The following is a 21,804-nucleotide window of genomic DNA, read 5'->3' on the forward strand; positions in this document are numbered from 1 at the left end:
TAACAGTAGTTAAGTCATTAGCTAACAGAAGTTAGCAGAGAGCAGTACTGTAGTATATTTATAGTAACAGTAGTTAAGTCATTAGCTAACAGAAGTTAGCAGAGAGCAGTACTGTAGTATTTATAGTAACAGTAGTTAAGTCATTAGCTAACAGAAGTAGCAGGAGAGCAGTACTGTAGTATTTATAGTAACAGTAGTTAAGTCATTAGCTAACAGAAGTTAGCAGAGAGCAGGTACTGCAGTATTTATAGTAACAGTAGTTAAGTCATTAGCTAACAGAAGTTAGCAGAGAGCAGTACTGCAGTATTTATAGTAACAGTAGTTAAGTCATTAGCTAACAGAAGTTAGCAGAGAGCAGTACTGTAGTAGCTGCTCAGATTCTTACCAACGTAGTTCTCCACATCACTGATGTAGAAGGTGGGGGGGGGCACGCTCAGGCCCAGACCCTCCTTCTTCAGAACCAGGAGGGGCTCGTTGAAGCCCCCGTCCTCAAGGTAATCCATGGTCAGCTGACCGCCGCTCAGCTTCACCACAACATCATCAGCACTGACACACACACACAAAACAATTTTAAAGCAGAATTTGAAAAGTAATTTGATACTGCCCCCTAGTGGGCTTATTGTTAAGTGAGGAATACTTTGGGAGATTGACAACTCTTTAGAGTCACTAATGACATTTCAAGAAGCCTAATCAACATTGACAGTTAAATAGAGTGTATTAAATGGGAGATCTGATTCTGATTATTCAGAACATTTCCCACTTCATCTCACAGGACTCCTCTGTTTGTAGTTCAGTAATGAGACATGAGGACAGCAGGATGTGTGTCATGTCTTTACCTTGGAAAGGTCCTGCTGCGCAGCTCCTTTATGAAAACCTGGCTGCCGTTCTGAACAGCTTTGATATCTGTGCTTTGTCCTGTGTCATGTTTGCTCCAGTTCTTTTTCTTTTTCACTGAAAAACAGAAAAACAAATGACATTCAAGAACAGTAACCATGCAGAACAACACAGGCAGACATGACCTGGGGGCCTCATTTATACACGGTGGCGTACGCTCAAAAGATGGCGTACGCCAGTTTCTAAGCAATGTTTGCGATTTATAAAAACAACTTGACGGGAAAAGTGTGCGGTCCTCCACGACAAACTCGGACCCATCCGTATGCGGTACGCACAAAAACGGGAGAGAGACGAGAAAACTGCGACCAAACCATTGGCAGAAGGAAGAATGGAGAGAAATATTGTGAAAATAATACCATAAATATAATGTTACCCTCTCATGTAGGCTATCATATAGTAAGAATTATTCGCAAAAACTGATTGAAGCCAATCTTAAAATGATTTAATAAACGCCTGTTTGAGACTCCTCAGTGCACACAAAAACGTAACTTGGAGAAATAAATATATACAGATATGTTATTGAAAACCACCTCGAATATGTTGTCTTAATGTCCCCACCTTATGTTATGACATGTATTCTCATAAATGATGCGGTATGCAGGAGGACAGAATTACGTCCAAACTGAGGCCGTTTTGCATTTCTATAGGTTATATAGATACGATGCATGGTTTTTATATACTATCAATGGCGACCTGCTCATTAGGGGCAGGTGCCCCTGGTCATTAGGGGCACAGCCCCACCTAGTGTCAGCAGAAAGTATTACAAATAATGATTACAACAAAATGCAAAAAAAAAAAAATATATAAAATATATTTTAAGGTCATGTTTAATCATCTGATTCGTTCTGTACATTTGCTGTTTTAGTCTGTGTTCTTCTAATTAGTGTCTACAGTGTGTGCCTATTGAGCTGTTTAGAGCCATGTGGGACAAAAACCCGATCCTGCCCCTCCCTCTCACTGTCTAAATTAATGGTGACTGTAAAAACTACACTGTGCATGCTCAGAATATTGTCCTATTTAAGTGTGGTGGCAAAAAAATAATGACCATAGGGGCACTGAGCTGCCATCCCCACCATACGTCATCTCACATAATTCAGAGCTGATTGGCTGTAAGTACGTGTGCCGCGAAAAGTGTGGTGTGTGAAGAGGAGGCAAAAGTGGTGCGTCCTAAAACCAGGAAGTAAGCTGCTCATGGGTTCCCTCGACAAAAAAACAATGAGATTTCTCCATAGGATTTTAGAAAATAGCTCCAAATAAGATCTGTGGGAAACGTAGCCGTTAGATAAATGCACATTTTGTTCAGCCGGATAATATCCACATGTCTACCCTACTTTTATAATTTTCAAATCATAAATCTATCGATTACATTTATGATAGACTTTTGAAAACTACAAGAAGATAAGGAGGACTTTTACAAAAAAGTAATAGAGGTTTTTGTCCAGAAGGATAGGCAAATGGACTTCATCTTCAAGTCAAGGTAAGACCACCATTTTATTGAAAATGGGATCTTACTAAGAGAGAACAATTCAATATTTAAATGATAAAATTACATTTTGTGGGTATCCTTTTGTTGAACTGTCTGTTTAAAATTAATCGAAGCATCAGACTAAAGAGGCTTTGAAAATAATATTATATTTTGATTTAGGTCAAAATATAATATTTGTAAACCTGAAGAGTCAGTGCCAGTGCCTCACCAGCCATGAACCTCACTGCAGAAGGTTATATATAGACATCTAAGTGTTTTTGTGGCCCCACCAACAATTTGTACATATAAAACCGCCACTGTATACTATCATGTTGATAATCATGTTTTATGCTGTTTGCTAAGACTTGATTAGTCGCTAATAAATCACAGGAGGTATGGAAACTAAGAACACCCATATATTTGGTAGATTTGGCAGCTGATATTACACAACACAGTTGTTTTATTTCCTTTAACTGGTGGATATAGAGTTGCTGCGGGGGGGGTTGAGACGCACAGGCTGCAGTGGAGACGCTGCGCACAGCTGATCGACAGCTGGAACACAAACCACCAAATAAAAAAATAAACATGAATTGACTCCACTCCGCCAGTGGATCCCCCCGATACTTTCTTACAGTTACTCATCAAGGGGGGTCTGGCACAAACACACTGCCTGAGGTAGGCTATGTGTATTTTGTCATTAACTTTTTTCGGACCCACTTATTTATTTATTTTGGTGACGATCCGACCTCCATGCTGCTACTCTGGTTCAAACTGCATCCACCAAACAATGTGATTTATCTCCACCTCCCCAAAATAACCAAAATCTGACACGGTGTGAAATTTATTTTTTAGCTGTTCTGTCGTCATTTCTGCTATCTTCTTCATGCAGTCAGTCAGAATGAATATTAATACGGGCGTTTCTTTTGACTATTTATAGGCAAATATGGGCGTTACGTGAAAACCGGCGTAGGACGTGTCGCACGCATCGGAAAATGTCTGTGCGTATTTATTTGCTTTGTCCTACGTAAGCAACCTTCCCACGTGAATCCTACGCAAGGCTTTATAAATGAGGCCCCCTGAAACACATCATTTTATTTCATATTAAGACATTTAATAATGTTTTTCTTAGAAACACAGTTTGATTTGGAGGGGAACTCTGAGCTAGTTAGCACTACTTGCTACTTACAGGTGGATTTGCCGTGGTTCTTCTCACAGTTTGGACAGTGATAGTATGTCAATATCTGGAGCGTCATCTTCATCCACCTCAACACAGCTGAAACAGAAGCATGGTTTAAAGGTTAGGAATGTGAGCATAAAGAGCGTTCTGCAGAGGCATGTGGACGCTGCTGGGCTCTGAGGTCTCTGCCTGCTGTCATGGTGACAGCATGCATGTTTTCAGTTGTAACCATTATTTTAATGATCAAAACATCTCTGGCTGTGAAAACTGAGTAGCCAATGGGGACACACCCTGAAAGTCCCGCCCACCTGAGAGGTTTGTGTCAGAATCGCAAACAAAAAATGACCGAGCCCAAAGAGAGAGCTGCAGCGTAACCACAGAGCCCCCATAGAGAGCAAACGTCTGATCATTGAGAAAGAAGCAAAGGAAACTGCAAAACAATAAGAGATGTTAGAAAAGAAAAAATACTAACATGAGTAAAACAATTATATACTTATACTTTTGAAATTACATTATCTTTGCTTGACTTAAAAAAAAAAAAAAAGGTTATCAAACTCTTATTTTGCTTGATACTGAGAAAGACACACACTGCTGGTGGCCTTGAGCACATATGAAGTCAAACAAAACTCTATTGCTGGAGCTTGCATTGCAAAGTTTCAAGTTATCAACTTAAAGGGGACCTGTGCTGTCTAAGACGCTGTCCTTACTCCAGCCAGGCAGGTGGTGCTGTTGCTTTTTGTTTCTTCTTCTTTTGTTATACCAGCCAATGGGAAAGACTTACATTAAAAACATAGGAAGTGATACCCACATGTGAGTCGTGGTTGAAAGGGACATTGTTTGAATCTGCAATCCATCCTTCTTTGCTATGTTCTAATTTCAATGTATATTGTGTTTTCTTTCAGTTTTACTTCCGTTGACTTGTGGATGTAAACATCTTATTAAAGAAGATAAACGCTTTCCACTTGTCGAGGAGTTATCTGTCTGCATATCTGTACTCATAACGACAGTGAGGGCAGAACAGTAAAAAGCAGATTCGTCTACATCATCAAAGTATCAGGTGGATACACACGTCAGTCTTCCCTAAGAAACTAAACATGTCTCAGCCAGGAGATAATGAATCAGTCCACACTCATGCATCAAAATCATCAAAGGGCTCCAGTAAGTCATCTGCCAGCTTGGCTGCGGTCAATGCACGGGCTAGAGCGGAGGCAGCACTAGCCAGAGCGGCCTATGCTCAAAAGGAAATCGAATTGAGAGTAAAACAAGCAGAACACAGAGTGGAAGAAACACGTCTGGAGGCTACATTGGAAGCGCTTCATCAGGAACAAGATGCAGAGGCAGCTCTCGCTGAAGCTAATGTGTACGAAGCTGCGACAAGCGAAATAGAAGAAGACCGCATAAGCGTTCGCTTCCCACAGACATTTCACCCATTAGAACGCACAAGCGAGTATGTGAATGACCAATTTCTCCAAAATGAGAAATCAACTCCACATGCAGCCCTGAAGCCTAACGAGGCTCCAGCGGACTCCACATTTAACCAACTCAAGCAGGAAGTTGAAATGCCTGACCCGAGATCTCCATACACGTTGCTGCCTTGCAAGAACAACGCAAATGACAGAGCATCTCAGCTACCTAAGAGCTTTGCAGTGCATGAACAACCACAATGGTCAAGTCCTCTGATTCACCCACAAGAAACCTCAAGTATTTCTGACCTTCCCAGATTTCTAGCTAGACGTGAGTTGCTCACTGGAGGTCTTACAAGGTTTAGCGACAAGCCAGGTGACTACTGGGCATGGAAATCCTCATATGAAAATGCATCCAAGGTCTACATCTAACAGCTAGTGAAGAGCTTGACTTGTTGACTAAGTGGTTAGGCGACAAATCCTCACAACATGCAAAACGCCTCAGAGCAGTGCATATTAACTACCCTTCCCTCGGTCTGAACAAAGTGTGGGAGAGACTTCAAGAGTGTTATGGATCTCCTGAGTCCTTAGAAAAGGCTATGTTTGATAGGCTAGAACAGTTCCCCAGAATTACCAACAAGGAGCCTCATCTGTTACGGGACCTTGGTGACCTACTGTTAGAGATTGACTCTGCTAAGAGCGAAGGACACATACCAGGATTGCTGTACCTCGACACGGCACGTGGAATCCATCCCATAGTGGATACACTTTTCATTTGGCCTGCAAGAGAAATGGATGACGCACGGAACCAGATACAAAAGCGATTATTCTGTCATTCCCTCCATTTTTCGGTCTTTGCCACCTTCATTAAAGATGAGGCCAAAATGAGAAATGACCCCAGTTTCATGTCTATGGTTCCACCCACCTTCACGACCTTCAAAGCAGACAAGCATCTGGAAAAACACGACAAATCAAAAATGCCTATCACAGTCCACAGAACAGAAGTGGTTAGCTCCGAACAAATGCCAAGTGCTGAAAAAACCACTACAGACCCAAGCAAAGAGTGTCCCATCCACAAAAAACCTCATCTACTCAAAAAATGCAGGTTATTCCGAGAGGCGTCTCTGGAAGAACGTAAGGCTTATCTGAGACAAAATCAGATATGTTTCCAATGCTGTGCTTCTTCCAGCCATCAAGCAAAGAACTGTAAGATGGAAATCCACTGTTCAGAATGTGAAAGTAACTCACATATCAGTGCTCTCCACGCTGGTCCTGCACCATGGGCGACACACAGGTTTGCAGGACCTGCCTTTGATCACGACGGGGAGCAAGGCTCAGCTTCACCCATTGCCACCATTGTGTGGAAATAAGATCGGTGGACACTCATGTGCCAAGATTTGCCTCGTTGATGTCTATCCAAAGGATCACTATGACAAGCGACTCAGAGCTTATGCTATCTTGGACGATCAGAGCAACAGGTCTCTGGCTAGATCTTCCTTCTTCGATATCTTTGGGATCGACAAAAACTGTTCTCCATACACTCTTAAGACATGTGCAGGTGTTTCAAAGGTGACTGGGAGAAGAGCGAGTAATTCATAGTGGAATCAGCAGATGGCCAATCCAGTCTGGCTTTGCCCACGCTTATCGAATGCGACATGCTTCCTGACAATCGAAATTAAATACCAACTCCTGAAGCCGCTCACTATCATCCACATCTCAAGGACGTTGCTACAGAGATCCCAGCACTCGATCCCAAGGCTGATATTCTGTTGCTACTTGGAAGAGATGTTATTCAGACCCACAAGGTGCTCGAGCAGTGCAACGGGCCCCTAAATGCTCCATTCGCACAGAAGTTAGCTCTGGGGTGGGTTATGTTGGTGATGTCTGTCTTGGCGGGGCTCACAACCCTGGACATGTAAATGTTCTCAAGACAAACATCTTGGAAAATGGAAGAACAAGCTACTTCCTTCCATGTCAAAACAGCATGCAGGTAAAGGAACGTTTTGATTGCCAAGACCGCGACAGGATGGACTCTAAGGCAGACACCATGGGAGATACAGTCTTTCAGTCTACTAGCGCAGACGAGAAACCTGCCTACTCCATAGAAGAAAGAACCTTCCTGCAGATAATGGAGAAGGAAGTTTACCAATATGACTCAAACAGCTGGGTGGCTCCGTTGCCCTTCCGCTCTCCAAGACCACGTCTCCCCAACAACAAACAGCAAGCAAGTCAACGCCTCTCCTCAGTTCGTCGCACGCTGAAGAAGCGACCTGAAACAAGACAACACTTTGTGGACTTTATGGAAAATATATTTGTCAGCGGTCATGCAGAACCGGCACCCCCACTCAAAGAACATGAGGAATGCTGGTATCTTCCCTTCTTTGGGGTTTATCACCCTCATAAGCCAGAACAAATCAGGGTGGTCTTGGACTCGAGCACTCAACACCATGGAGTGTCTTTAAATGATGTCCTTCTCACAGGCCCCAATCTCAACAACAGCCTGCTGGGTGTCCTTATGCGGTTCCGCGAAGAGCGAGTGGCAGTAACTACTGACATCAAGCAGATGTTCTATTGCTTCTTGGTACGAGAAGATCACAGGAACTTCTTACGCTTCCTTTGGCACCGGAACAACGACTTGGAGCAACCCATAGTGGAGTACCGCATGAGAGTGCACGTCTTCGGGAACAGTCCATCACCTGCCGTGGCAAACTACGCGCTCAGAAAGGCATCCAAAGACCTAGTTGAGCGTCACTTCTATGTTGACGATGGTCTCATCTCATTTCCATCGGGAAATGAGGCCGTTGCAGCTCTCAAGGCGGCCCAAGAAACGCTAGCTGCATCCAACTTAAAGCGGCACAAGATAGCTTCTAACAGCATCGAAGTGATGAAAGCCTTTCCAAAAGAGGATCTTGCAAAAGGCTTAAAAGACCTCGATCTTGGAGCAGACTTTCCACCCATGTTACGAAGTCTAGGAATAAGCTGGGACGTTACCACTGACGAGTTCACCTTCCAGGTGTCCAGGGCAGAGAAACCTTACACTCGCAGAGGGGTGTTATCGACCTTAAATAGCCTCTACGACCCGCTTGGTTTTGCAGCTCCAGTCAGCATTAAAGGTAGAGCCCTGCTAAGAGAGTTTACAACGGAGGCCTGCGAGTGGGACGAACCCCTTCCTGAAAAGAAGCTTAAAGACTGGTGTGAGTGGAAAGACTCTATCAAAGATCTGGAACACGTCCGCATTCCAAGGACATACACTGCCATCCCCCTGAGCAGTTCAACACACAGGGAGCTTTGTATTTTCTGCGACGCCTCTACACAAGCCATAGCAACTGTAGCCTACATTAAAGTAACAGATGCAGAAGGCAAAAGTAAACTTGGATTTCTGTTCGGCAAGGCTAAGCTTGCGCCGCAACCAGAGGTGACAGCCATTGTGAACACAAGACCTCTCATCCCAGTGTCCACCGACCCAAGCTTTCCTATCATCCTAACACCAGCTACCCTCCTAACCCAGAAGGTTGGCATTCCATCAATACCTCCTGGTGACTTCAAAGACAGTGACCTCTACAAACGCCAGTGGAAGCAGGTGCAACATCTCGCAAACGCTTTCTGGCATCGTTGGAAAAACCAATACCTCTCTACCCTACAAGGCCACAGGAAATGGCAATCGGAGAGACCTAACCTGCAAGAAGGGGACCTCGTGCTGCTGAAGGACAGTCAGGTCCATCGGAATCAATGGCCAATGGGCATGGTGGTCAAACCTTCCCCAGCCACGACGGAAAGGTCAGGAAGATAGAAGTCAAGGTTGCCTCTGGAGGAACATGCAAGGTTTTCTTGAGGCCCATAACGGACACTGTCCTCCTCCTTCCAAACACTAATGATAAGAACAATCAAAAGAAAATTGTGACATCTCATAGATGTCAAGCGGGGAGTGTGCTGTCGAAGACGCTGTCTTATTCCAGCCAGCAGGTGGTTCTGTTACTTTTTGTTTCTTCTTCTTTTGTTAGTACCAGCCAATGGGAAAGACTTACATTAAAAACACAGGAAGTGATACTCACATGTGAGTCGTGGTTGAAAGGGACAGAGAGGAAAAATATCATTGTTTGAATCTGCATCCATCCTTCTTTGCTATGTTGTTGCATTGCTTGTAAGTATTTTTGTACGTATTCTTAAGAGGATATCAACGATTATTTTGAGGTAGATTGCTATTCATTGATGTTTGATGTATGGTTAGCACATGTTTTGTAAGTGTATTACACAGCACTTTTGCATGTAAACATTTGATATGCATATTTTGTGATGTTTGTGAGTGACGTAATTAACCGTTGTATTATATATTTCTGCATCACAGCTAAGTGTCTAATTTCAATGTATATTGTGTTTCTTTCAGTTTTATGTCTGTTGACATCTTATTAAAGAAGATAAACGCTTGCCACTTGTCGAGGAGTTATCTGTCAGCATATCTGTACTCATAACGACAGTGAGGGCAGAACAGGACCTATTATGCAAAATTCACTTTTTAATGTCTTTTATACATAATCATGTGTCCCCGGTGTGTAAGGAGACTTCACAAAGTTTCAGAAAATACAACCCTTTCTCTTTTCCTCCTTACCCACATCTCTAAAAAACGGGGGTGCAAACGAGCAGATCCAGTATTTTTCTCCTCTGACGTCAATGGCGAAATGTGGCACATGTGATACGTCCCAACCTATACAGTCATCTAGCTGAATCCCCTCCCCCAGCTGTGTGTCTGTGTATTCAGCAGGATGTCTGCAGGAGGGACTTAGAGTAAAGTTGTTATATATAATACATATAATGACACTGTTCTAGCGGGTAAACACTTAAGAAAGAACACGTCAGATAACATGACGTAGAAAAGATCACTTTTGCCAGTTATGTGCTAAAGTGTTACTTTAGCAGTTTTACTTAAGTTTGACTTGCTTGTAAGCGCTTTCAGCACCAGGAAAAGTGCTTTATAAATGTAATGTATTATTATTATTAAAGTAGCCATTAGCCTCGTTAGCCCGTTTCGCTAAGTGTTGATTTTAGACTCTTGGTGTTGGACTTCTGTTCCGTGTAGGTAAAATGGTTAATATCGTCTGTTAGCTGAGTTTCTTCTCGTTAAGTGGGTATGCATCATTAATAAGTTGTTAAATGTTAAGAAGCCTTGATACGCTGTTTCGAGCAAGATTTTGCGTCTGCCCCTGCTATGGTCTGCCCCGGGAGTCTCACAATAATAAGTGCGCTGTTAGGAGAGATGACGAGTGGCATTCACAGTGGCCAATCAGAGTGGTACTCAAACCGGATATGTCACACAGGATGAGGGTTCCCAACCAACCAGAATTGTTTAAACTAAGGAAGTAGCGTAATTCATATACCGATAGCAGCACCATTTGTCCAGCGGCTTAACGGTATACCGATACCGTCCAATCGGCTGCCGGGAATGGCTTAGTACTGGTTCTCGATACCCATCCCTAGGTCTCACTAAAACATCTATTAGAAAGCTTCAGCTGATTCAGAACGCTGCTGCTCGAGTCCTCACTAACACTAAGAAAGTGGATCACATCACTCACTCTATATTGAATTGCCTTGTGTTGAAAAGTGTGTGACAACCCTGTGGTTGTCCACCAGGTGGTGCTGCTGTAACCTGTGTGTTTCTTGTAATCAGCAGTGATGGGACCCACCTGTGGCACTTGATTCCAGTATATAAGAGGGCTGCAGAACAGGCTCTCGCTCTCTCTCAGCTGCCCTGCTCGGTGCAGCAGGACACTGCTCCTCTGTGTGTTTTATTGTTGGTTGTAACCACTGTGTTGGGTAAAATAAATGACTGTTTTGGGCAACTCCTGTGTGGAACTGTTGTCCTTATGTTGCAAGCAGAGCCAGCTTGTAACATATGGGGACTCGTCCGGGATAAAGAACCAGGTGATATGTGTTGACTTGATTTGTCTGCCTTGATTGTTAGACAGTTTGTTCCTGGTGTAGGGCATTAAGGAGTGGCTTTGGAATGACCTTTCCTGATAATCATAAGCAACATCTCCTTCAGGGGAGCTTGTTGGTTTGTTATTTTTTGCATAAACATGATTCGACATTTTTTTGTCATGGGTACACGTCCGTGGCTGTCTTGGTGAGTAACAGCTTTGCTGGGGCTTTACCGAGTCATTGGGTAAGTGTTTAAAACACCTGTCGTGGCATGCATGAAGACTAGGGTGAGACAAGATAGCTAGTATTGGGTAGGCAGTTAGCTAGGGGAGAGGTATTCCAGAGTTAAACAAAATATATATATATATGTGTTTTTAGGTGTCTGTGCACCAGGTTCAAGGGAGTTTGCATAATCATGGCTACATTGACAGATTTTGTTAAGTGTCCCATTGTGGAACTGCTGGAAAAATGTACTAAAGACCAACTGTTAAAAATTGCAGAGCATTTTGAGGTAGAGGTTCCAAAGCAGGGTCGTAAAGACACCATAGTGACTACGTTACAGGCCCAGTTGGTACTGCAAGAAGTTCTGCCAGCTGTCGATGATGGTTCCGAGGAGGAGTTGGCTGTGAAGGCAGCTATAAATCCAGAGCGGCAGAGAAGTGCAGGTTTTTCTTTGTTTGACTTTGGTGAAATTACATTTGAACAGAGAAAGGAAATAATGCTGCTGCAGTACCAACAAGACAGTGAACGTGAGGAACGAGCAAGTGCTCGTGAGGACTGGGCTAGAGCTCGTGAACAGGAAACTGAGATGGAGCGTTTAAGCTTAACTACAGTGGTGCGGGAAGCTGAATTGCAACAAGAGCGTTACAAGTTGTACCTCAGTTGAGCGTTGCAAAATAGACTAAGAGTTAGACCTAACACACTTAGCTAGTTTATCTACTCTGGAACTAGCTAAACTAGTTATAAATATATGTATTCTTTACTGTCGGGTCACTTATTACAGGTTCAGCGAGCTGCACGAGCCTGACGAGCTGTCAGGAGAGGGAGAGGAAAAGAGAGCGCCCCGTTTATTGTTCCCATTTTATTATCATCCATTACTGTAAACTTTTGAATAAAGTAGTTAATCTACTATTAGTAGTTTGTTTAAATGCATTCATTATGTTTGTTTTTTTCATTAGCATAAAATAAATCTCACGTACCCCCTGCAGTACTCCAACGTACCCCTAGGGGGCCGCGTACCCCCATTTGAGAACCACTGACCTAAAGAACATATCTAGGATTAAAGACTAATGTCACAGCAGGATTTGGAAAAACGTGTCCATGCTTTTATCTTCAGTAGACTCGACTACTGCAATGGTGTCTTCACAGGTCTCACTAAAAAATCTATTAGAAAGCTGCAGCTGATTCAGAACGCTGCTGCTCGAGTCCTCACTAACACTAAGAAAGTGGATCACATCACTCCTGTTCTGAAGTCTTTACACTGGCTTCCTGTGTGTCAAAGAATAGATTTCAAAATACTGCTGCTGGTTTATAAAGCACTGAATGGTTTAGGCCCAAAATACATTTCTGACCTCCTGCTAAATTATGAACCATCCAGATCTCTCAGGTCTTCAGGGACTGGTCAGCTTTCTGTCCCCAGAGTCAGAACTAAACATGGTAAAGCAGCGTTCAGTTATTATGCTCCAAATATCTGGAACAAACTCCCAGAAACCTGCAGGTCCGCTGCAACTCTGACTACTTTTAAATCCAGGCTGAAGACTTTTCTTTTTGTCGCTGCTTTTAATTGAAACTGAGCCGTTGTGTTTCGTTTTTGGTTAATGAACATTTGGGGCTAGTAACCCCAGGGAATCAGTGTCTGGGGACTTTGTCCTGGCTGGTTTTCTCTGTGTATGCTGCTCGGGACGTATGTGCCATACAAGCGTACACAGATCATGTTCGGAGAAACCTTAAAGAAAGGCATCATTAAAATGGAACTTCTGTGTGAACTATTCATATCTTAAACTGCACTGTCACTTTGTATTCATCTACTTTTTATTAATGTATTTTTTCTTTTAATGTTTCTTTTATGATCTTTTCTTTTTAATGACTTTCTGAATGTCTTTCATTTTTGTAAAGCACCTTGAATTGCCTTGTGTTGAAAAGTGCTATATAAATAAACTTGCCTTGCCTTTCAGCGTCATGTTGTCAAGAAACCCAGGGTCTCTGCACTGGATGAACTCTTCGCTGAAGATGATAAAGAGCTGCGGAGGAGCCTTATTCAACAGCAAAAAACTGCGCCAACAATCCTCGAGAACATCAGGAATGAGCTGTCAGTCTACAGAGGCCTCCTTCCCATCCCTACATCAGAAGACCCTGCCCACTGGTGGTGGAGTAAGAAGGAAACTTTTCCTATCCTCTCTCGGCTCTCCACCTACCTCTGTGTTCAGGCTTCCTCAACGCCTGCTGAGAGAGTGTTCTTCATAGCTGGCAACACTCTCAGTAAGGAGAGATCACGGCTCCTCCCGGAGAAAGTGAACATGCTTATCTTTTTAAACAAAAACTGTTGAGTGCAGCATTCATTTTTTTGGGGGTATTTCGTTTTCATTCTTGGACATGTTTCCATGTAAAAAAAAAATGCTTGTCTCATACTGCCTGTGCAGCAGCACCTTTTTTCATCCTCTGTATGAGGGAAAACCCCAAAAAGCATGATAGGGCGGGGCCCTTTAAGTTATTTTATCTATTTTTGTCTGCTTCTGAGAAGCTAATGTATAAGTTATACAGTTATTTCTGCAAGAAAATCACAATAAAATGACTGTTCAATCGTCACATCTTGTATATCATTTTGAGCACCAAATTATTGAAAAGTATCGATAAGAGTATCGAAAAATACCGGTATCGATAAGCAGTATTGGTATCGATAAAATCCTAACGATACCCCTCCCTACTCGATACTGTGGGCAATCCCCACAGGAGCCATTTGGGGTGAAGTGTCTTGCCCAGGGACACAACGACATGCTGACTGCAGTGAGGTTTGAACCTGTCAACTGCGCCACAGCCTCCCCACTGCACATAACGCAGGTACGCATGCGCTGCAAACATCTGAAATGCGTAACGTCACTTGTGTCACTATGCGCCTTTGCGTACCTGATAGGTCATCAAAACAAAACACGTGTTTCTTGTCAACACTCAGTGGAGTAAACTATTAGACATGTCCAAAAAAACATTAACCCCCGAGTCTGTTTTTCAGGTCTCAGGCTCGAAAATTACCATATCTTCCCTTCTAAAAGGGTTAAATTAATAATCTTTTTTCTCAAAGCAAGGTTACACCTGTGAGTTGGATGTAGAAGAGTCAGAATCAATATAGATATTTTTTATTTTAAAGTAAATTCAGATTGAACACAGTAAAAAAAAATGTAAATTATTGTCCGTCCAAAAGAAAACATTACTTATAGTGAAAACCACCCTTGAATGATGGGATGGTAGACTAAAAGCTTTAGGAATCCAAACTATAACATAAGTACCCTGTATCAAAATTGATGCAAAACAAGTTAAATTTGACCTTTTTAGAGAGGTTTAAGAAAAAAAAACCACTTCTGGGGTCATTTGGGTGGATTTGACCTATCTCTGGCCCCCCTTGCTCGATTTTGCTGATTGACATCTCTTTCTAACCATCAGAGCCAATTGAATCAAGGGGAACTCCCACATACTCATTATTTGGTAATGTGTGTGTGTGAGACTGCCGCATAGCCAAGACCGGAAGCTGCGATAACTCTGGTGGCTACCATTATCAGCTAACTTTTACTCTCCGATTTTTACATACAAATTGAATTATGGATTATAAATTTAAAAAAATATTACACAGAAACATTATCATTATCAACCTATGGATTAACTAATTCAGCTGCGTTTTTTCTCGTTTTAATGCCATTGAACAAGTCTTTTGATCAGATTGACAGCTACGGTGAAACGATCTCCTGTAAAAGCTCCGTAAAGGTACGTGTTGTGATGTCTGTGTTTGCTTCCCCTGCGAGTTCGGATCACTCAGTGATGATATATATATCTGTGGAACCTCCGCTTTAATCGGATATCTTGTATGTGCAGCTACGATAAGTAATAAGGGTATCTTTTATCTTGAGTTCTGTGCCAAAGTGCGTTCATTTAGATGCTTCTTATGAGACTTGTGTTTTGTTTTGGTAAAAATGGTTTGTATCGTCAGTTAGCTGAGATTATTCCAGTTAATCTGGTATAACACATTAATAGGTTCTTAAATATTAAGATCCCCTGAGACACAGTGTCGTGAAGAAGAAAAAAAAAAGGACCCGCCGAGGGGGACCTTGGGGCTTAGCAGGTTAAAGGACACCTATCATGCTATATTTAAATGATATATTGTGGGCCATACCTATATACGGTATATTTATACGTTTCTGTTTTCAAAATACCAAACAGATCATGCCTCATTTTGCTCTATTTGCTGTTCTCCAGCCCTGTTTTTGCAGGGGGCTGATTCTGTGAGCTGCAGCTGACCACGCCCCCCTGCAGGAGAGGGGAGCGTGCTCTGATCAAGTCAGAAGAGGGGGAGACAAATAGTTCTCCGTCCTCCGTGTTTTATTATATTATTATATAGAGTCGTTATTCATTTGTTTTAAAGCTCAATAAATAACAAAGAAGACCTTTGACCGGCACTTTTCTAATTTTGTCCGGAAGATTTCAACTTTACCGGACATCTTGACCAGCGAAAGAAAACCTAACTCTGCCGCACGGTCCCCTCGTTCCTTGGAAGAGGCGGAGAGGTGGGTGTTTGTCATCTGCTGGTGGCAAACCGGAGAGAATTACAGCGCTTGCCTCGACGGGGAGGGATTGCATTGAATTACAGCAGCGGGAGCAAACGCTTGCCTCGGGGAGGGAGAAAAAGAGCCACAGCGGAGAATAAACAGAAGGGCAACCATGGCAACCATGCACGGGAAGTCTTCTTCGCTGCTTTTGTGGCAGACTACAGCACCACTTACAGGCCTGGCATATGTACTACAGCGTCTCCAGCGCTTTCGAGCGGCAATGGCCGGCCGTGGCCCAACCTCTCATTCCCCTGATAGGTGGAGAGTTGGCCCAATAGCCGTAGCACCACCGTCCTGACGTCAGGACAGTGTTCAAATCTGGATCAGTTTTTATCAGATCCGTTGCAGCCCCATTTTTAGAGATTTGGGTATGGAGGAAAATAGAGAGGGTTGTGTTTTCTGACACTTGGTGAGTTCCCTGGAACACCGGGGACACATATTCATGTATAAAAGACGTACACAAGTGCATTTGGCATGATAGGTCCCCTTTAAGCAACTGGTTAACACTATGGACAAGCGTTATGCAATGCCATCTCTGCATAATTTCACCAGATCTGCACTGCCTGCCCTATATGACAAAGTTGAAAAGGATGTGGCTTCAGCTGAATACTTTGCAGTTGAATTATACTTAAAGTTCAGGGTAATCAACTACTAAAAAGATACTGTTCAAATTATTATTATAATTTTATTTTAAAGTTCAATAAATGGATGTTTTCAAAGTCAATGAATAATTGTATGTAATGATCGTGTAATGATATTGACCAACATAATCGTGATTATGATTTTGTTTTTGGGCCCCCCCCTTTATATTTATGTATATTTGTTGGGGCCCCAATGGCATTGACCGGTTCACGCAGTCTTCAAAGTAACCAAGCAACCTAAATTAATTTGTAATTTGTCTGTCCAATGACCTTGCTCCCTTTCATGTCATGTGATACCTTGCATGACAAGCGAACCGTTTAATCAACCTGTACTGTAGCTAGCAGCAGCAAGTTCGGCAGCATTATAAAAAACGGAATAGCTTGCATTTATAATTTACGGCAAACCAAAGCACAAGAGCGGTGCTCAAAAGAGAAAGGACAAGAGAGAACAAGGAGATGTAAAGGCTAAACTGACACAATTAGACTTTTTTCTGGTCATACATCGTCCTCGAAATCGAACGCTAACGTTAGCAATGTTGACGTGCAGCGGCAGCCGGAGCCGGGGGCTAACGATAGCTCACCTGCCTTACCACCATCATTGCCATCTAGCTCCACAAGTGAAGCTGTATTCGTGGCCGTGGCTGTGCAACCTTCTTCTCCAGCCAGCCAGGAGGAGAGGCTGGATTTGGCTGTGCCCGGCGGTGGTCCTACAGTCCCCCCATAGGCACCAACCGATAGGGGACTCTATGGCGCTATTGAGACCCCCGACGCCAAGATCAAAAGCTATATTATAGCAACTGGTCCATGTAGGCCTACCGGCCCATTCCCCAGAGACAAACATCAAGGAAACAGGTGTTTCTCCATGACGTATTACACCACCACTACCAGAGCAGGTATCAAACTGCCACGGACAAGGCTGTGTTACTCCCCCAGCCTGGACTGTGCCTATTGTGAGCCGTGCTGGCTGTTTGCAGACCGAGGTGCACCGTTCAACAGTGATGCGTGGGTCAAAGGAGTTCGCGAATGGTAACATTTGTCGGCAAGGATTGACACACATGCACAATCTCAGGTCCATGTCGGAGCATGTGTAATATATGAACAGTGGAAGAGAAACGGGAGAATGGATGCAAACATGGAGAGGAATGCAAGGAATGCTGCTAATTACTGGAGACAGGTACTTGAACTTGACAGCCCAACAGTGGGAACTTTCTCAGTATGATATAACTTTAAGCATGTTACGATCCGGTTCTGAAAGAACTTGTTGAGCTATCACAAGGTTCTGTGAAATACTAGAGTCCAGCTGTTCAAAATGAGATAATATACATAATCGGAAAGCGGATGCAGTGCGACATTCTAGTAGAAATAAATAATGCTCAGTTTTTTTCTGTGATCATGGACACCACCCAAGATATTTCCAAAAGAGACCAAATTGGCCAATATGTGACAATCCAGAGGGATGAAAACGATAACCTGATAAACTAAGCTTTCTTGGGGTTTGTGGAAATGTCAGCCCGTGAACTCCAAAAGAAAATCTTGGACAGCATAGAGAGTAACGGATTTGACCCCGCCCCCCGAGGAGTGACGCATCCAGAGCCCATGTGAAAAAAATCATCTTCCAGGCTGTTAATATTGTTACTGCTTTTACTCTCTGGTAACGTTAACATTAACCCTGGTCCTGATTGTTTCTCTGCTTCCTTGCAGCATTTGCCAACTCCGAATAAGTTTAGCTGTAGGCAAGGATTGGGTTTTCTGCATGTTAATGCTAGAAGCCTAGTGCCCAAATTAGATGTTTTCAAGGCCTGGTTTTTAGTTGCTAAGCCGGATATTGTTGTAGTTTCTGAAACCTGGTTAAAACCGTCTGTCACTGACACTGTTATTCACATTGATGGATATAATGTATTCAGAATGGATCGTAAGGGCAGAGCTGGTGGTGTTGCAATATACACTGCTGAGAAACTACAGTGCTCTGTCCTTCATTCTATTTCAATTCCAAGGCAATTTGAGTTGCTAGCAGTCCAAATAACTATAGCAAATGCTCCTCTCACTGTTATGGCTGTTATAGGCCTCCATCGGCCATCATGGATACAACTACTAGCCTTACTGAATTGTTGTCTAAGTTTTCTTCTGAAATCATATTATTGGGTGATTTAAATTGGGACTGGTTGAGTGATATATCTTCACAGTTTAAGCAGCTTTGTGATTCTTTGAACTTAACTCAGCTTATTGATAGTCCCACTAGAATAAACCCTGCCAAACCCAATAACGATACCCTTATAGATGTCATTCTAACAAATGCAGCTCATAAGTATGTGTCTGTTCGTGTTTTTCTAATGATATCAGTGCACTATTGCTTGCATTAGGAGCACTAAGTTGCCCATAGCCAAGGGCCTTATGCTCAGGCGCTGCTTCAAACACTTCTCTGAGCAGGCTTTCCTACACGATCTGGCGGAGGTTAAATGGCACTTCAAAGTGTTAATTCCATCTGTCGATGTTGCTGTCCAATTCTTTATTGATCACTTTTTATCGATTATTAATAGACATGCCCCCCTTAGAAAATTCAGTTAAGAATAGGAACACTCCATGGTTTACTAGAGAACTATCTGATCTCATTCATGATCGAAATAAGCAATGGTCTTTAGCTAGAAAGTCTAACACTAGTGATGACTGGCTTCTTTTTCGTGTCCTCAGAAATAAATGTTAAGCGCTTATTAAAAAAGCTAAAGCTGATTACCTTCTGAGCTTAACCACTGATTGTTTAATGACCATCTTAAGTTCTGGAAAACAATTAAATCACTTCAGAACAAGAAGGTTTCTAGTTTCCCACAAAAACTGAAGGTCAGTGATTCTTTTATTTCAGATACAAATGATATGTCTAATGCCTTTAATGCTCACTTCAAAAAGGCTGGTCACATTTTTGATGAGCAAAGTCATGACTCTCTACAGGGTCGTACTCACAGCCCTAGTCAAGAGATGAACTCCCCTGTTTTTGATTTTGCTTCTTTCTCGGTCTCTGAAGTCTTACAGGGTTTGCACTCAATTGATCCTAAAAAGTCTGCCGGGCCTGACGGCCTCAACCCGTTCTTTTTTTAAATTGCAGCTCAGATTATAGCACAACCAGTAACTGATATTTGTAATCTCTCCATGTCCACTCACACACTGCCAGCTGTGTGGAAACAAGCTCTGGTATCGCCCATCTTGAAAGCTGGTGATCCCACGGAGTTAAATAACTATCGTCCTATCTCAAATATGTCTGTGTTATCAAAGATTCTTGAGTCCCTAGTTTCTACTCAGTTAAAACTTTTTTTAAATTCACATAACATCCTTAACCCTAAGCAATCTGGATTCTGATCAAAGCACAGTACTGTGACTGCCAGTCTGAAAGTCTTAGACGATATTAAGGCTGCTTTTGATACAAAATATTTTCTGTGTTGCATTGTTTATTGACTTAGCCAAAGCATTTGACACAGTAGATCACCACATTCTGTCTAATGTTATGTTGGTGTCTCGTTTCGGTCACAACATTTGCTGGTTTCAGAGTTATCTAACCGACCGTACTCAATGCGCCAGGTTGGGTAGTACTGTCTCTGACCCTGTCACCTTGGAGAATGGAGTTCCACAGGGCTCTATTTTGGGGCCCTTGCTCTTTTTATTATATGTAAACAATATTTGTAATCAGATGCAATGTTCTACCTATCATATGTATGCTGATGACACTATTGTATGCTCATGTGCTCCTTCTCTGGATATGGCCGTTTCCAAGGGTTAGGGTAACATTTGATTTTATCCCGCTACAGCATGCGCTTCTTGATTCGAAACTGCTATTGAACAGTAAGAAAACCAAAGCAATGCTTTTTGCTCCCAAGTCGGCGTCCTCTTGCCTCTCCATTGACACCCTTGATGGCGTCTCCGTTGAGTTTGTCGATACATACAAATATCTGGGCTTTTGTTTGGACAGAAATCTAAACTTTAAACACCACATTGAAGTTCTAACTAAGAAATTAGGGGTGTGGCGCAGTGGATAGAGCCTTGGTGTTGGGATCAGAGGGTCACAGGTTCAAACCCCACTGCAATCAGCATGTCGTTGTATCCCTGGGCAAGACACTTCACCCCAAATTGCTCCTGTGGGATTGCCCACAGTATTGAGTATGTAAGTCGCTTTGGATAAAAGCATCTAACAAGTAACATGTAATATCATGTAATGAAATTGAAATTCACTCTTGGCTTCCTTTACAGACTTAAAAGTTGTTTTTGAACTTCTTCCCATAAAATGTTGGTCTCTGGCTTATTCCTGTCCCAGTTTGACTACGGTGATACAATTTATAGATTTGCCTGTCCCACTGTTTTGGACAAACTTGACCCACTCTACCATGCTGCACTGCGATATATATCAAATGCACCCTATAGGACTCATCATTGCAAACTGTAAAGCCTAACTGGATGGTCCTCACTTACACTGAACAAAAATATAAATGCAACACTTTTGTTTTTGCTCCCATTTTTCATGAGATGAACTCAAAGATCTAAAACATTTTCTATATACACAAAATAACCATTTCTCTCAAATATTGTTCACAATCTGAAAAAATCTGTGATAGTGAGCACTTCTCCTTTGCCGAGATAATCCATTCCACGTCACAGGTGTGGCATATCAAGATGCTGATTAGACAGCATGATTATTGCACAGGTGTGCCTTAGGCTGGCCACAATAAAAGGCCACTCTGAAACGTGCAGTTTTATCACGCAGTGGACTAGTGCGTTGGTGCTCGGATCAGGGGAGCACAGTTTCAAACCCCACTGCAGTCAGCATGTCGTTGTGTCCCTGGGCAAGACACTTCACCCCAAATTGCTCCTGTGGGGATTGTCCACAGTATTGAGTATGTAAGTCGCTTTGGATAAAAGCGTCTAACAAGTGACATGTAATGTAATGTAATGTAGACATCCACAAAGCTGTTGGTCTCCTCCAAAACACAATCCAGGCCCTATCCAGGCCCATTAAACTATAGGAAGCTTCATTATCACATTAGGGAATTAACATACTATAATACTATAACAATACTACTTTTCAAGTAACAATCTGACAACGAACTACCAACATGCCTATAGAGATGGTCACTCTACAAGTACAGCACTTGCACAAATGACCGACGACTGGTTAAAGAGCATGGATGATAGGAGGCTTGTAGGAGCTGTGACTTTAGTGCAGCTTTCAATGTAATCGATCACAGTCTGCTGCTGAACAAACTCAAATACTATGGCTTTGGTTCTGTTGCTAGGTGTTGGATGGAGAGCTACCTGACTAGGAGAAGGCAGCGAGTCTTTTTCAATGGGAGCTTTTCTGAAAGTAAGGTGTTGCAGTGTGTGGTCCCACAGAGGAGTTCGCTTGGGCCTTTGTTATATTCATTATTCACAAATAACCTTCCTTACGTATTAAATAAGTCCAGTGTAATAATGTATGCTGATGATTCCACAATGTAGAGTACAGCATCAACATGCAGTGAGT

General features: G+C 42.6%; 1 protein-coding gene across 1 annotated transcript in view; it reads right to left on the reverse strand.

Annotated features, from left to right (window-relative positions):
* The window catches only part of phf2 (PHD finger protein 2), a 92,121-nt gene that overhangs the window by 38,442 nt on the left and 31,875 nt on the right, over nt 1–21,804 (reverse strand). The window contains 4 exon segments of the mRNA XM_034198665.1: nt 386–546; nt 837–951; nt 3,546–3,588; nt 3,590–3,632. Coding sequence (XP_034054556.1) covers nt 386–546; nt 837–951; nt 3,546–3,588; nt 3,590–3,632 — 362 coding nt within the window.

This window comes from Gymnodraco acuticeps, unplaced genomic scaffold (genome assembly GCF_902827175.1).
Source record: "Gymnodraco acuticeps unplaced genomic scaffold, fGymAcu1.1, whole genome shotgun sequence".
Taxonomy (NCBI): domain Eukaryota; kingdom Metazoa; phylum Chordata; class Actinopteri; order Perciformes; family Bathydraconidae; genus Gymnodraco; species Gymnodraco acuticeps.